At 36.0% G+C, this 17,857-nt stretch overlaps 1 protein-coding gene across 7 annotated transcripts in view; it reads left to right on the forward strand.

The window, feature by feature from the left end:
• Positions 1-17,857, forward strand: part of Map3k20 (mitogen-activated protein kinase kinase kinase 20) — a 172,541-nt gene that overhangs the window by 101,796 nt on the left and 52,888 nt on the right. For all 7 annotated transcript variants that reach the window (XM_048812504.1, XM_048812505.1, XM_048812503.1 and 4 more), the window contains 3 exons: positions 3,154-3,240; positions 8,692-8,766; positions 14,102-14,208. In XM_048812504.1, the coding sequence (XP_048668461.1) occupies positions 3,154-3,240; positions 8,692-8,766; positions 14,102-14,208 (269 nt within the window). The remainder of the gene's footprint in view (positions 1-3,153; positions 3,241-8,691; positions 8,767-14,101; positions 14,209-17,857) is intronic.

Genomic DNA, 17,857 nt, shown 5'->3' on the forward strand with positions numbered 1-17,857 from the left:
TTGTACTGCCTTAAAACAAATGTGCCCCCAGTGCCAGAAATGGATCTTGTGATCTTTGTTTCTAAGCTGGTAAACATTGCTAGGCAGGCAATTGTTTCTCTTTCCATTGATAAAAGGACATGTTTCTACTCTATTATGATAACTTCTCTTGAAGGACCAAACCAGAAAGTGTTTGATGTGTAATCCACAAGAAAAAAAAAAGCTTCAGAAAAGCATTGGAAGAATAAGCCTTCTGAGAATACAAGGTCTCACCACCCTCTAAAAACAAAGCCATCTTAATGACAGTGCAGAAAGGATTAGCTTTCATGAGGCTTCTCAGCCAAAACCAGCTTTAAAAGCAGTAGCTCAAGAGACAGCCTCTCTGCCATGCTTGTCTGTGAGCCCTGTTCCAGAACCAGCCAGGCTCAGGTAATGGCTTTTTATTGTTTGTAAGAGAAAAGGCAGGAGAAGTCCACAGCCTCATCCAAGTTTCTGTTCTGTAAACTGAAAATAGAAATTTTCCTGTGAGCACAGTTGAAGTGTGAGGATGTCCCAATACACAATGAGTTGGAAAATATTTTTAAGGTGAAAGATCACGATAATATTTGGCCTACATTCTCCCAACTGGTATTTTAAGGCATCATTTAATATATTTTTAGACCTCCAAGTGACTTCCTCAGCTTAGTTAGTTTTTTTGTGCCAAATGCCATTTTATTGAGTGTAGAAAAAGCCATCCTATCTTATACCACCTGCTTTTTGGTACTTTCCCAAATCTGAAGAATTAATAAAAGGAAATCTTGAAATGTGCTGATACTAGAATCAAACCAAAGACCCTGTCTGGGCTTCACGACGTGGTGGTTCACAGCAGTTCACTCTGCCATCGCCAGTTTTACACCCATCAAGTGCCTGCCTCCATCAGCTATGGTAGCTCATCTGCGACACCAAGAGAAAGTGAAATGAAATCGCCCTGTTTTTTCAGAGTTAGAGCTCTTAGAGAAGTATAACTTGGATCTTATTAAATTTAGGACATTTCCAGCAGAGTATCTTAAAATAAAGAATGAAGAATAAATAGCATTCTGATATTGTTTTCTCAAACTCCGGTGTTGCACTTCACCTTGCAATATCCAGTTTGTGTGTGTGTGTGCAAACGCGTTTGAGTATACATGTATGAGTATATAAGGTGTGTGCAGGCCAAACTAAGAAAGGAGGAGGTGCAAGACTGCTCATCTGAACATTTTGGGATCTGGAGCAATTGATTTATTTGAGGCTGATTACCTATTCCCATTCTCCTTAGGAATGCCAAATTCATTAACTTACTTGCTCTTCATATCCTTCCCTTCCCATCCCCAACACCAGTGGAGTGGTAATTGTGAATTGAGGGGCTTCATTTCCTGCCAGCCCATTCACTGCCCCACCCCCCTCCCTGGTGCAGATGGAGTGTCGGGGTGATTGCATACCTGTGTGGCTCCCACCCTTCCTTCCTTACAGCCGCCACTAGAATTGTCCCCTTCTGGGATGCCCCTTACCTTTTCCTAATCACTTGTGTGACTCAAATAGAATTATTCAGCAGCTCTTCTAAAGAAGTACCTTATACACTTGATTAAAAGCCCAAAGAGGCTTCAGTGGATTTTTTTCTCTTGCTTGAGCAGCATCTGCCAATTTCCCTGATTTTCCTGCTAATTGTCTTCGTATTAGCCAGCATTCGTTTAACATGTTGTGGCTCGAAAGAGACTGAGCACTGGCTGAGGAAATAGTGAACATACAGCTAAAGGTTTATAGGACTTATTCTAATAGAGCACATGTCCATTATCTATATGCTCATTTGAATATTCTCATTTTGTGTTTTGAACAAGGGAAATCTAAACCTAAGCTACTGAATGCTCTCCTCACTCACTGCTGCCGTGGCTCCGTGACTATAATGTCACTCTAGTGCTGTGGATTCCCCTTCCCTAGAATTACCTGGGATTAGAGTTTGACCTTTAGAGCAAGTTCATATTCTGGCTCTGCCACTTGAAAGCTGAGTGTCTTTGGGCAAGTTTGCTTAACTTTCTAAAGCCTAGTTTCCTCACCTAGAAAATGAGGATAATGTCATTGACATTGATAAAGTTATTATTATTGATAAAATTTGAGTTGTTTGGGCTGGGGTTGTGGCTCAAGTGGTAGAGTGCTCACTTAGCACATGTGAGGCACTGGGTTCGATCCTAAGCACCATATAAAAATAAATAAAGATACTGTATCCACCTAAAACTAAAAAATAAATAAATAAAAAATTTGAGGTTTTTTGTACTTTACAAATATTGGTAGACTCAAATTTTGGATGTACATTTGTTTAAACAGAGAAAATAACTGAGTTTCCAAATCTCCGTTATTCAGTGTTTAGAGAAACCAAAATCAACAGTATTTCTGGTACCAGTTTTCTTTCTCTGGGCAATACAGGTCAGATTTATTAACCATACTGATCTTAAGAATTGTGTAAGGTGAAACACATATAAACTCACATATACACAATCAGCTATTATGTGTCTACAGTGTTTATTACATTTTAGAATATGGTATTGTAAATTATAGGTAGCTAAGAACGGATCCTTTAGACTGCCTCATTTTGAGAGAAAATTGTTCAAGACACAAAATCTAAATATTATAATTTTGCATATATCTCCCATTGTGGGATAGATAGGTTTGCCAGTGATTTGGATTAGGGGCTCAAGTTTTTTGTTTTTTGTTTTTTAATGAGACCATTATTGAACTTTTAAAAACATAGTTGCATTTCTAGTTTTTATTGTATAGAGAAATGTAGCAGAGATTGAAGGTAGAAAAAATTTTAACTTTTTGTAACAAAACATAAAAATCTAATTTGTGGGAATAGGTGAAAATTCTAGTAACTCATGAGATTAAGTTAAATTACTCAGGCCCATTAATTTCATAAAATTTTAAGTGTGGCTCTAGGTAATCTAACTTCTTGACTAAGTTTGTTTCTATATTTTAAAAAAAGAACATTAAAAGTATATAATATGTGAAAGAAGTCCTATGCATCAATATATATTTTGTCCAAGTTTCTACAGATGGGGTTGGTTGTATCTGGTAATTGGATACAATTAAATATTATGTAAAGTTTCAGTAATATACCAAAAATATAAAGTACAAGAATAAAATTCCGTTTTCTTTTTGTTCCAGGTTCTCTGGGAGATGCTAACAAGGGAGGTCCCCTTTAAAGGTTTGGAAGGATTACAAGTAGCTTGGCTTGTAGTGGAAAAAAACGAGGTAAGACTACGTTTCTCCATTCAGGTACATAGATCAGAAAACAGTATTGGGGTTTTGCAAAAGACTTTTTCATCTTCTTCAAATTGAAAGTAAGTTCACGCTTATGGAAAGATTAGCAGTAGGAGCTAACACAAAGGGTCAAAGTGATGTTATTCCTCATGAATGGACCCTTTACATCTAATTGTTGCAGCTTCACGTCGTGATGCTGTAGATCAAAAATTGTACAAGTACTGTACTAGTTTCTCAGTCTCAATTGTAAAACCTAGGGGTTTGTTCTTAGTGATGAAAGAAGCCATTGCGTCCAAGGTAGGGGAACAGTTTAACTCCATCTCCTGCGTTTAGGACATCTTTTTTACTGGCCGGGAGTTGATATATCTGTAAGAGACCTTCAGCTACTTCAACTTACCTCTCCCAGCAGGAGTCACTATAGTACAAGAAACTGTCGCTTAGATGAGAATTTCAAAAATAAAAGAAGAAAAAATAGTTTCAAAAAAGGGAAAAATTACAGTTTTGCCACCTACGTTGAACACTACATTGAAGATGAGCTCCTCACTGGAATTGGCGAGGCAGTGGCATAACTGTTCGCTTCTTCATGCAGAGCCTTTCCATTTCAAAAGAACTTCAGTGGCGTAAACACCGTTTGTGCTGTGTCCCCAGCCTCGCTTTTCTTCTTCCCACAAATTGAGGCTTTCAGTTAGTTGGACCTATGAGCCTACATCAGAGAACATGGCACATTCATATCAAAGAGAGCAACTACATTTTGAAAGGTTTAAAATTGTGCCTGAAACGCAGAGCCATGGAAATTCTCAGCATAAGGATGAAGCATCCAATATCAAGGTATTATAAGAACTTAGATCATGTAATGGAAGTATGCAGTTGTCTTTGCAAGGTGAAACAACTTTATTTCACAAAACTTCTTCATTTTCCAATCTTATCTGTGCCCTCCACAATGGTAAGAGTGTAGCCTTAAGATAAAATAATTTTCCAAACAGTGAATATATAAAAAGATCCCCTTTTTAATGCCTTAAAAGAATTAGCTTGATCTGCTTCCCAGGTGAATGCAGGAAAAGCTGGATTAATCAAAAAGCTGCTATTGACTAGGAGAAACCAAGTTTACTTCTTTAAGGTCACATAATCCAGAGTTACCTTATTAATTTGTCCTCCTGATTCATTGGGGATGGATGAAATGTTGATGATAGCTGAACTTGATGAGAGAGAACTGCTTGTTTAAGAAATGAAAAGGAGTTGTGTGCAAGAGTGTGCCTTCCCCATTGTTTCACAGGAGCTGCTCAGTTTTAATTAGATGTGATGGCAAGTCCCAGTGTGCAGTTAAGTAAGATCTCACACATGGACAGCCGATGTTTTTAGGATATGAGAGCCTACTTATTTCTGTTCTTTTTATTTTGCCAATGATATGATTCAATGTTTGATTCAGGGCTTACAAATGAAAGTGAAGAACATTATTGACCTTCTGTTGACTCTAGAGCAGAGCACCCGGGGTGATCTTGCCCACTACCTGCACTGAGATAAACCAAGAGAAAAGGGTATTTAAAGCTAAGTGGACCATCCAGATAAGTGTAAGACAGAATAATTAATATTTTAAAAATAAAATTTAGCTGAAGAATGGCAGAATAGGGGTAAATCTAATCTAAAGCATTTTTAAAACATTGAATATCAAAAGATGAAGAGAAGGATTGGCAATTACTCGTGCAGGACCTTCAGAGCCCCTTTAGCATTGTAGTCGAGGATGCAGCCCTCCCTCCATCCAAGGAGCACACCCTTTAGCTGTGGTCTGTTTTGATGATCAGTTTGTGGTGCATGGAGCCCTCCATACTGTATGTATTAAATATAGCAGCAAGTGGAAAGAAACCACATGTGATGTGAGTTCTCTCAACTTTCTAATGAATTTAAGTAAAATTTGGTATTATAGGGATACTTATCTGCTGTTTTCATTCTGCACAGTACTTATTTGTCAAAAACATGGAAATTAAGTTTAAATGCAGTTTTCATTGTCATTCAAGAAGGTATCTTCCTCTCACCTCATAAATTGGAGGTACCTGTTTACAAAACAAATTTTGTTGACATAGCATTAAGGTAATTCCCAAAGGTTGATTTCATTTAGTAACAAAATTAAGACTTAAAGAAATATAATGTACAAAATCTTTTCAGTTTCTAATTATTTTAATGCTGAGTACCTTTGGTTATTGGGTTGAAAAAAGGTAACTGTATTTTTAACAGATCTCATTTAAATAAAGAATGATGTGTTTAAACCATCAAGGAAAAATTTTAAATGTGGTCTAGTCACCTGTAATGTCTACATCCAGTTATTAGAGTTACTTTTCTTCTTAACTTTCTATCTTGAAATAATTACAGACTCACAGGGATTTGTAAAAATATTGCAAAGAATCATCCCCATCACCCAGCTTCCCTCTGGTACCTTACATAGCTATAGGACAGTATCAGAATCGGGGAACTGAGACTGGCACATTGCTCTTACCTAGATGTGAGTCCTGATTCAGTCTCACCATTTAGGACTGCTTTTTGCATCTATAGGAAATTAGTACTTTCTAAAAATATATCTGAAGATCTTTGCTTCTAAACCCTTAATAATGAAATGTAAGACTTTAAACCATCTTTTTTTTTTTCTAATATTAAATCTTACTAAAGCTAGATGCATAAAGCCCTATTAAACTTAAAAAGTAAACGGTGAACCCTTATGGAAGGCCTGGCTTTAAGAGGGCATTACTAAGGAGTTTTTAAATATACTCATCAACAGATGAGTATATTTGCTGTTGTCATTTCCATGAAACTCTATCAGTGGGCATTCAGAATGTTCTGGCAGCATAATTACTACACTTATAAATATTTAGATTCTTATGTAAAATGTGTTTTGTTCTAAGAAGCAAAACAATTTGATTAACATAGAAATCTTCATAAAACAATTCACTATTCTTGACTATACATTTGAAAGATAAAAATTTGACTTAAAAAGTAATTTTTATATCTTATGTAGAATATGGTGCAAAAAAAGGATGTGATCTTTTAAAAATGTCATGACTAATTGAATGATTGGGAAATATTTTAATTTTAAATGTGAATCTTTATTTAAAAACATTGTAAGCAGCACCACAAACCTGGTGCTGAGATCTAGTTAATCCAGAATGTTTTAATGTATTAGGAATGTCCACAGTTACATAATCAGGACCTACATGCTTTGGATTCTATTTTAAAGTACTTTTTAATGCACCAAAATAATCCCTTACATAAAGTGTTTTGGTCTAGATTTAACTGATATTTGACCATGTCAGATTATTTTAAATGATGTGAGTTTTTGTGTACTTTGTCAGATGTCGTGTCAAAAAAGTTTTTCAGTATGAAAATATGACAGAAATCATTATCCATATCAGCCAGTTCTCATTTCAGTTCATGGAAAAATGTTGAGGTACGGTTATATTGAAAAGTATTAATTGACCCTTTCCAAAAACTCATTATTTTTAGTTATATATGGAGTACATTCAGTTGCATAAATGCAATTATAGTCTGTTTTTATTAGTCTCCATCTCTCAGCCATCTTATATTTTAAAAAATGAACACATAATTTTTCTTGATGAAAGTCAACATTATAGTAAAATAATAGTACAGTTTAATACTCCTTTCTCTAATTTGAGATCATTAAGACATTTAAAAGTATTTAGTTTAGCCTTTAATTTGGAGAAGTTTGTTTTGTTTTTCATTTTATTTTGTTTTGAGATTATCCATAATTCCAAATATAGACTTCTCAGCTTTCTTGCCAAGGCAACTGTTTTTCTAGTTTTACACATAACTTTCCCCAGTCCAACCAAGTTCAGCTTGAAGTTTCTGTTTGTACAGTTTCTTTGGTAGACAGTACTGGGGAAAAATATTAGTACTTCATAGTGCAGCAGTTCTCAACTCTATCATACCCAGAGCTCTCTTTATAACAACTCTATTAACAACCAACACACCTCTGAAAGGAAATTCAGAGAAACGCAACATGTACACACGTTATATTTTGAGTCAGTATAATGTAATATAAAGGAGAAACTGAAATACATATTGCAGTGTACAAATGCTCAGGCATGACCCCACTAAAGGAACTAATGGGACAATTTTAGGTGCTTGCACCTGTGGCTAAATAGAATTCAATAGCTACAAATGCAGTCCCACAGAGTTGGGTTATATTAATGACTCTGGTACCAAGAGCAGCACTGCTCTTGGTGACAGTCTTCAAACTCTTGATAAAGTTATGAATAATGCAAAAATCAATCTGCCTTTGATTTGTTTTATTTGGTAAATATGTTGTAAATCAGAGTTGGATTCTAGGCACAGAAAATTAGAAATCTCATTGTTTACTTGTTTGTTTGCATGAATGCACATAGGGCATTTGAAATTTGTGGGTTGCAAGAGAGTCCTTGATCATGTCGGACTTAATGGCATATTGGAGGAGGTCTAACACTTATTTATTTATTTATTTATTTATTTATAGTACCAGGGATTGAACTCAGGGGCACTCCACCACTGAGCCACATTCCTAGCACTATTTTGTATTTTATTTAGAGACAGGGTCTCACTGAGTTGCTTAGCACCTCGTTTTTGCTGAGGCTGGCTTTGAACTCGAGATCATTCTGCCTCAGCCTCCCAAGCCACTAGGATTACAGGTGTGCTGCTGGGGATCAAACCTAGAATCTTGCATATACTACAAGGTGCTCTGCCACTGAGCTACAGCCCCATCCTCTGCAGTCTTTAAAACAAACAAACAAAAAAATACCTTCTCAGTATAATGGTCTGGCATGTTCTATGACAACCACTACTGTAGAATGCTAGAATAGAATTGATGTTTGCATGATAATTTGTGTTGTATCGGGTCCTTACAGTAGATGGGTGTGACCAAAGCAAAGCTATGAGTCATACATTCATAATGTTTTACTTTCCAATGAGAAAAGGCAGAGTTTTAAAAAATTATCTCTATAATATTCTGTGCCAAAGATGTTTTCAGAGTTGTAAACCTCTTGCCAAAACTAAACTGGTTTCCTAGTTACCTGGCCTGTTTGCATTATTTCTTAAGTTGCTAATAAAAATACAGACTAAATCTATGGTTTTAGATTTAGTATCTAAGTTCCAACCTGCCCCTCTCCTACTATAGTTTCTTATAGTCTTGATCCTGTTTTATTGCATTTGTGCTGATGAACCTGACTTCTCCATCCACTACAATTCATCTGTGAAGGAAAAAGTGGGAGTCTTTGGAGATTAGATGATGCAAATCTGAATGTAAATTCTCCCCTGTCATATATTAATCCATGGAGACTTCAGATTTCATATCTTGTTTATGCTATCAAATTAGCTCTTTTAGGGCTCCCTTTCAAATAGTCTTTGCTTACTGTAATGAGTAAATCCTATGATTTGTTTTGTTTTGTTTCCTTCTCTCTGTTGTAGAGACTAACCATTCCAAGCAGTTGCCCCAGAAGTTTTGCTGAACTGTTACACCAGTGTTGGGAAGCTGATGCCAAGGTATATTTTTTGGTTGTTCAGTATTCTGAATTTTCACTTGTTTGTTTGGTTTTGAGTTTTTAAAATTTGAGTAATAAAATCCATTACAAAGCAAAGTTGGATTGGTGTTCCCGTGAGCCTCAGCCTGACTGCTAAGGCCCTGTGTTGGCATCTGCTTATCTTGATCTCTAGAGACTCATTATTGACTCTTTTTAAAAGTACTCTTTGGTATTCTTTATTCAGTAAAAATAATTTTGTTCTTTTGTTTTTAACCTTTAATAACCATTGGACCTCTGTGTTATAAAAATGGCTAACACATCACAGTACATTTTATATGCCATTGGTTCTAAGCACTTTGTATATATTAACTCACTTATTTCTTAGAATGTATCTTTGAAATGGGTATTGTCATTACCCTCATCTTAGACATGAAGAACCAAAGCAAACAGAGGTTAAATAATGAGTCAAGGCCACACTGCTAGTATTGAGCTGATATGATAGGAGCTGATCATGAACCCCAGAAGTCTGGCATGAGGCCCTGCTGTGTTGCCTGCCTAACCAGAGAACAGGCACAAATAGCACTTCCAGAGAATGTTGTTATGTCCTCCCTGTCCGGTTTCAGGGATGTTTTTGAGTTATCACAACAGAGTTGGAGAAATTGCAAAACTTGGCCTTTCTTGTGGTTATCACATTTGAGCATGAATAGCCTGTTTCCTTTTCCTGCAAAGATCATTTAAAAGATTCTCACATACATATGGAAATATTTACAGATAAAGTGGTAGGCCAGTATTGGATTTACTTCAAAATGAGGTGAAGGCTAATGGATGCCAATATAGATTAAACCAGATTGCCCTAATAATTTCCAAAGCTCAGTGATAGGACATGGAGGTTCATTACATTGTTTTCTCTACTTTTGTGTATGTTTGGAATTTTTCATAAGAAAGTTAAAAAAGAAGACTCTCACCAATTAAACATTGGAATAAGAGAGCAGTTAAACTCAAGGAAGGAACAGAAATCTTCAGGTTCACATTGGTGCCATTTTTCATAGAAATAGGGTTATTTCTGACTTTTGAAATAGAGGCCTAAAAAGAAAGACTAAAACGTGAATTCTTTCCTAATTTAAACCCAGTTCTGTTCTGACATCCAGGAAGCATGAATGATCACAACACATAGTCTGTTCTTCTACAACATACATCTTTAGTTGTGAGTAGCTCAGAAACTATTGGTGTGTATCAGACTGTTAGTGTGACACAGAATTTATGTTGATTCATGCAGAATGTTTTCCAGCACATTGTTCCACACTGAGAGCGAAGTACAATAATGCAGCCTGTGAGGCAGCCTGGTGCTGTGGGGCGCTTTCACTCCATATGGTCCTGCTTGGCCTGGTGTGGAAGTCTTGTTGCTGGTTCTCCCCAGCCACGAGCATTTGCCTTTGCCCTGGTGTCCAGCAGCTTCAATCTTTGCTGTCAGTCCTATTCTTCAAATTTATTTTGCCTATATTTTTTTCCAAATTGAGTCCTATATTTACTCAGTATTATTTTATTAAAGATTTTAACATGTTTTTAAGCTGTATTAGTATTTTTATTTGGAATAATTATTTTATTAGTACTCAATGACAAAATTGCATGGGTTTTCAATGGTCTTCCCTACCCCTGTTTAGGTCCTATTATTTTTGTGCATGATTTTACAAAATGTGGGTATTTTTAAACATTAAGAGAAAAGCCTACGCTTTGCAACTAATCCAGAAGATATTTGTAAGCTTGCTTAAAACATGGTATATTACCCTTACCCTACTCCTTCTATTAGTTACATAACCATTGTAATATATACAGTGATTTTGGTAGTATTTTTTCTACTACTTCAACAGAAATTTTGCCTGAAATTATTTGTATTAACTTAGATTAATGCATATACATCTGTATAATTGTAATTATATTTCAGTATGCAAAGCAAGTTTGTAATTTCTTAATTGAAAACTTGGCACTACATTAATCAAAATTCTAAGAACATATATTTATTGCTCATTAATTAAATCATAGTATAAAAACTTCATACAACAAGGACATTAGGCCCAACATTGAAGCCATGAAGTTGACATGACTTTAACATGAAGTTAGTTGACCCTTCTTTGGGAACTAAAGAATTTAGTGTTTAGCCATGTGAAGTATAAAGAGAGTTTAAGATTGATTTTTATTTTCTCAATTCATGACATCTCTTTTTTTTTTTCTTTTTTTTTTTTTTTTTTTTTTTTTTTTTTGAGAAAAAGGAAAAAGAGGTTTATTGCTTTGCTAGCAAAGGAGAAACACAAGGGACTCCTGTCCCAAAGGCTGTGATTCTTCCCTTCAGCAGGAACAGGGGGCTTTTAAAGAGGTGATTCAAAGGCTACATTCCACAGGTTCTCTGTTGGAGTTGTAACTCACTTCTTAATTTGGGAGATAGTAATTTCTGAGATCTTCTGGTACCCCAAAGTCTGGATTACTTCCTTTCATGACATTCTGATCCAACTATTCCATGCCCACTATGAGGGGTTTGATTGCATAGAGGTTGCAGCCCACATTGCCACCCAATCATTGTTCATCTCCTCCAGATCACCTTGTGTACCTTCATTTCCTGAGCATGCTCTCTTCCTTCTGTCTCTCTCCCTGATACTTCACTATGGAGCCTTCCCTGACTACTCTGTTGTCTCCAGACCAGGCTTAGTCTAGCCTCCTGTTCCAAACCACAGTCTGGACCACTGCCCTACTTGAACTGTGATATTTTTTAAAATATCTTTTTCCTTCCTAAATGCATTGCAAGCTCTATGAGGGAATAGAACACTAATTCTTCTGTATTTCCTAAGAGCACTTTACATCAATTTAGTACATAGATGTCCAATTTGTTGTTGCCTGAAGAAGCTAGACCACAGTACATTTTCTGGAAGGTAGATTTTAGTTCTCTGGCTAGAAATATGTAGCAGTTCAACCAGGAGTTGGTGCCAGTCCTGTGCATATATGGAGAGCCATAATTGGTATTTTCTTTTTTTCTAGTCCTAGATTTTTAGAGTATCAACACCTAGGTTGAAATATTCACCCCACCTCTAGGACTGATGTTCTTTTGTAATGAGGAGAGATGTATATAAAAGAAAGCTTGTATTAAGTAAATGTTGGGTCACTCTAATGGTTCATGACAGGTGCTTAAAATATTTTATAGAAGAAAGAATTAATGAATATTAATTTAAGTCTTAAAAGAACATTTTTAAATAAGGAAAAAGAATAGCTAAAGCCATAAGTTTAGTAAGAATACCTCGTCCTTCTGTAATAAAAGGTGTGAAGGGGTTAAGAGCATGACTCCAGGTTGTGTACATTGCCTCCTGTGTGATGCTGGGCAGTTCAGACTTTTCTGAGACTAGTTCTCCTTATCTATAAAATGGAGATAACAAACACAGAAAAAATAAATGTAGATGTTTAATAAATATTCCTAGATGTGGTATTGTAAAGTAAACCAAATCTGCATAATACCTAAAAGGCACTTAAGCCCCCTCAAAGGAATGTCCATGAGAACCTATATCAAATGTTTTATTGTGTAAACAGAACATTCAAAGATATTACCATAAAATTCTATACTGTTGTTGCATTTTTCTTTCTTCTTCTTCATTTTATTTATTTTTTTCTTTTTTGAGACAGGGTCTCACTGTGTTACCCAGGGTAGTCTCCAGTGATCCTCCTGCCTCAGCCTCATCAGTAGCTGGGACTGCAGGCACATGCCACCACACCTGGCTGTGCTACATTTTGAATGTTCGCATTAATCATTTCTGTCTGAGAGTAAATGCTAGCTATAGAATTAAGATTTTTCTAGGAATGCTTGTCATCCAACTACAAAAGAGCATCACCTTAGAATAATTAAATATAGGGAGACATGTTTTTCTTTAAAAATCCATTAGCTTCTCCTCCTTCTTTTCCTTCTAAAATGAAAATCCTGTATTTATTATATAATTAATTCCTGTGCAAATGAAACATTTTTTTTCCTTTTAAAACATGACACATGGTAGGAGAAATTAGAGTAGGAACAAAGGTAAAGAAGACAAACAATATTTCTCAAGTTTCCTACTTAAGGCATTTTCTTCTTTATTAGAAGGCTTAATGTACACCAGTAACATTTAGCTACTACACTCTCTTAAAACATAACTCACACATGTGCCTTTAAAAGAGAACAATATCAGTGGAACTCAATAAATATTCCAGTTTTATATTTCTGAGAAATGAAAAAAAAAAAACTTTTCTTCATAATGTAGGAAGCATTCAAGTCCCAAGAGCAAGCCACCTCAACATTGTTCCTTCTTGTTTTTATGCTCCTAAATTAAAATGCATGTTTTAATTGCTGCAACTGTAATTTGTTCAGAAATGGTATAATTACGAAGCCTGATGAAGAGAGAATATGCATCATCCTTTTATTATCTTTCTCCATTTTTGTTTTAACCTTTTGTTTCAACCTTGGCTAGAGTCTAAAGAGAAAGACTAGTGTAGTTACTGCTCATTGAAGAAGTACACTTAACCACTGCCTTTTCAGTTTCTGCTGAACAGGATCTTCCATTGTCCCAGCACTAAAGCTGGTTCTAATGTGAAATATACATTGAGAGCAATGACATCAAGATAGCTTTAAAATTGGGGTTTCTTCCCAACCAACTGATTTGGGAAATTTTATTAGTTCAGATGGATTGATTGGTAGATTTTTCCCCATCATTTTACATAAAATCTTTCAAACATATGGAAAAGTCAAAAGGATTTCACAGTGACTAGCATGCCCATGATGCTAGTAATGTTTTACTAGCTTTATCACATAAATATTTACATGACTTAACTTTTTCCTTTTAGGGACCTTAATCATTTCAGAGAGAATTAGCACTCTTTTTGCCTAGAGAAAACTACTAATTACCCCAGTTTTAGGCCACATGATAGAAAAATAACGTCTAAATCTATTTCTTATAAATAGTTGATTGGGCCAGGCATGGTGGTGCACACCTGTGATCCCAGTGACTCGGGGAGGCTGGAGGCAGGAGGATTTCCAGTTCAAAGCCAGCTTCAGCCACTTAGTGAGGCCCTCAGCAATTGAGCAAGAGCACAATGAAAAGGGCTGGGTATGTGGCTCAGTGGTTGAGCACGACTGGGTTCAATCCTTGGTACCAAAAACAAAAATTGTTAGTTGAAAATAGAGAACACAGTTCCCTAAACCAGAGCAATGTGATGGTTGTAAAATAACTAAACCAGAACACTGCATCATTTCTTTTAGTTACAGTAGGTTGAGCTTATTACTACATTTTTCTCTTGAAGATCTCCCTTCTTAAGTGTCCACAATTGATTGCTTTTCTTCTCTTCTTCAGAAACGGCCATCCTTCAAGCAAATCATTTCTATTTTGGAGTCCATGTCCAATGACACCAGCCTTCCTGACCAGTGTAATTCGTTCCTGCACCACAAGGCAGAATGGAGGTGGGTGACCCTGGTGCCCAGTCCCAGCCCTGGCTTCAAAGGTCCATCACTAACCTCAGTAGGGAAAAGGACCAGAGACGCTGACCACAGTCTGATTGCTAAGCATAGCATAGAAACAACACACAAAAAAAGTCATAAGATTTTGGAGATCTGATTAGTCTTCCATTTCATAAGTAAGCAAGAAAGCGTATTTCTCTAAGCTTGTTGCTTTAGTATGTTACCCAGTATTTGGAAAGAATATTGAAATCATATCTTCTGAGACAAAAGATGGTTACCAGACATTTCTGTATATACACTGTTAGGAAGCTTTGGCCTCTAACCAGTAAGAAATAAAAATACCATTAGCCTTGAAGTTTGAAGTTCTCTCTGTGTGCTAGTTAGAGGTTAGAAAGACTATACAAACACTTCTAAAAGAAAACTCTAGATGTTATAAATCCTATTAAAATTTCTTAAGTGTAAAACAAACGTAGTAATGAGAAAATCGTATTATATGAGTGGAAAAAGTAAGCCAGGGTGAAACATTTGCGACAGGTCACATGATGCAGGAATATAAATAGCGTGTTTGGGAGCTGACACTACTCCCCTGACGCTGCAGAGATTTTAAGTAACTTCATCTCTGCTCCTGACAGCCCTGGCAGTAAGTGACGCCTTACGCCATCTGCTGATGCCAAGTGAATACTGCACATACTGTGAAAATCTGAGTGGTTTACTGCTGTTGTTAAACATTTCTTGGGGAATTCTGTTGGTGTTTTACAGTGCTCTTATTTATTTATTCTTTTGAAATAGCTGTGTAGGGCCAGTGAATTTAATGAATTTTTATTTAGGAATACAAATGTAATACAGTAAAAAGTCTAGGTATGGAGGCTAGAGTTGTAGCTCATAGGTAAAATAAAGACATTGTGTCCATCTGTGACCAGAAAAATTTTTTTTTAAATGTATAGTTATGAGGGACTTTTTTTAATGTTGAAATAATTAACAAAACAGAACAAGAAAGTAATGTTTCCTATATTAAGAGGTGAGTGCACACCTAATCAATTCACTCCCCTGAAATCCATACATGTTCCCATTGCTCCTAAGAGAAATACTTCAGAGTCAGGAAATACTTCAGAGTCAGGAAACCCCCTACTCTGATTTCACTAGTCTCATCTTAACAGCACCAGTCTGCCCCTTAGTTTCTGGCCTGCAGTCCCACAACAGAGGAACATTTCTGCTTTACTCAGAGTCTCTGCAAGCTCAGTTTCCTAGTTTAAAGCCATCCCATCTCAGTTACACTACACCTGACCCCATCCCCCACCCCAGCTCCTACTGGCTTCAGTGGCCACTGGACCAGGAAGTGTACCCTGAGCCAGGAAGGTACCCTGACTCTAGGTCAGACCATTCCCACCTGCATGCTCTGCAGTTTATTGTTTAATGTCTCAGTGGCTGAAACATTGGAGGGGTAGGCATTACATTATCTTTGTTTATCACCCATTGTCCCCACAGCATCTAGCATGTGCCTTGAACATAGTAGTTACTCAATAAATACATAGGGAAGGAATAAAATACCATAACGATGATAACATAAAAGACATTATGCTCTTGCACAAGAGAATATAAATATGTAAGTTAATTTTCCCTACAGAAGTCTTTCTTACATTCACTCGTTGGTGTGTTCCTTGAACCTCTGCATTTGGAGACATGGGTGGTGCCATTCTCAGTATTGGGCTATAGTAATGAGCATGACCATCCCAAAGCTCATGGTGCACTCCAGCAGGAGAGGCCAATGTTAAACTGCTAAATATAAGTGTACAAATAACTATTTAATTACTGTTTTGACAAGCATTATGACAGAAGTACTGGATATCTGAGAGCATTAACCATGAAATCCAATCTAGTCTGGGGATATAATAAAAGAATTCCCCAAGGAAATGCTATTTGATCTGTTACCCAAAGGATTAATAAGATTTTAATACTAGTATCAATACCTTTGAGATAGGGAGTCTCTAAAAGTATGCCAACAAAATCAGAAAACAAATTGATGTTTGTAAATTTAAAACCTTTAAAAATAAAAATTCAAAACATGTATATGGCCAAAAGCAATGTCCATCATAAATAAATTTCCAAGTACTTCTCAAACATTTTGGTCTCAGGATCCTATTACACTCTTAAAAATTATTGAGGACTTCAAAAAAATTTGTCTAAGTCATATCTGACAATATTTACCACATTCAAAAATAGAACTGAGAAAAATTTAAAATATGTGTTTATTGATCTGTTTCAAAAACAATAATAAATCCTGCTTCTCAATTCAGCCTATGGCCCTATCACATAATGCCCCTGGAATACTCTGTACATTTATAAAAGAATTAGAGTAGAAAAGGCAAATCTGTCTTAGAGGTATTCTGGAAACCAGTCTGACCTCAAGAATCCTCTGAAAAGTTCTCTTAGGTTCCCATACCATACACTGAAAAACATTTTGATAGAGAATTACTATCTTTAAAAGAACAATTTAATTAAAATATACTAAAGGACATGAAAGAGCATTTCACAAAACGAGAAATCAAATGGTTAATAAACATATGAAAAATATTCAACCTCCTTTAATCATCAAGTAAATACAGGTAACCATAATTTATTAGATTGGCAAAAATTCACATTATGAAAATGCTTAGTGTTATAGGCCTTCTCATACATTGCTAACAGGGGAAACACTAACTGCCGGGACAGTTACATTCCTATAAAATGTTTTTATTCTATGTCCCAGAAGTCCTACGTCTACCATTTTATTCCTAAGAAATAAACAGGAATGGTATGCAAGAAATGTATAGGCACTTGTTCAGGCAGCCTAATTTAGATTTGCACAACTAGAAGTGGTGTTAAGTACAAAAATATGGAAATAGTTTTTTAAAATGATAATATTGCCATATACTAAATAAAACAGAACCATTATACACACACACACACACACACACACACACGACAAATGATTTTAAAATAGAGGCTACAGTCCAGTTTGTTTAGAATGATTCCATTTTTTTATAAAATAAAGGTGCATTAATAGTATGTATATAAATACAAAGAAAAAGTACCAAAAAGACATTTTTGCAGGGCATGGTGGTTTATACCTGTAAACCCAGCTACTTGAGACACTGAGGCAAGGATCCCAATTTCCAGGCCAGCCTCAGGAACTTAGTGAGACCCAGCCTGAAAATAAAAAATCCAAAGTATTGGGGCTGTAGCTCAGTGGTAGAGTGCCCCTGAGTTCAAATTCCCACTACCAAAAACAAAAACAGAGTGTTGGGATTGGGGTTGTGACTCAGTAGGGGAGTGCTCAATTCCCACTACCAAAAAAACAAAAACAAAACACAGTGTTGGGACTGGGGTTGTGACTCAGTGGTAGAGTGCTTGCCTAGCATGTGTAAGGCACTAGGTTCAATCCTCAGCATCACATAAAAATAATATGTAAAATGAAGGTATTGTGTCCGTCTACAACTAAAAAAAATTTTTTTTTAAATCCACAATGTAATCACTGGGTAGTGAGATTATTGAAGAGTGCTGTCTTTTTGTATATCTGTATTTTTTTACTTGTTTTACATTAAGCCTGGATTAGTTGAATGATTAATTTTTTAAAGTCTTCAGGCCAGGTGTGGTCGTACATGCCTGTAATCCT

Source organism: Marmota marmota, unplaced genomic scaffold (assembly GCF_001458135.2).
Source record: "Marmota marmota marmota unplaced genomic scaffold, marMar, whole genome shotgun sequence".
Taxonomy (NCBI): domain Eukaryota; kingdom Metazoa; phylum Chordata; class Mammalia; order Rodentia; family Sciuridae; genus Marmota; species Marmota marmota.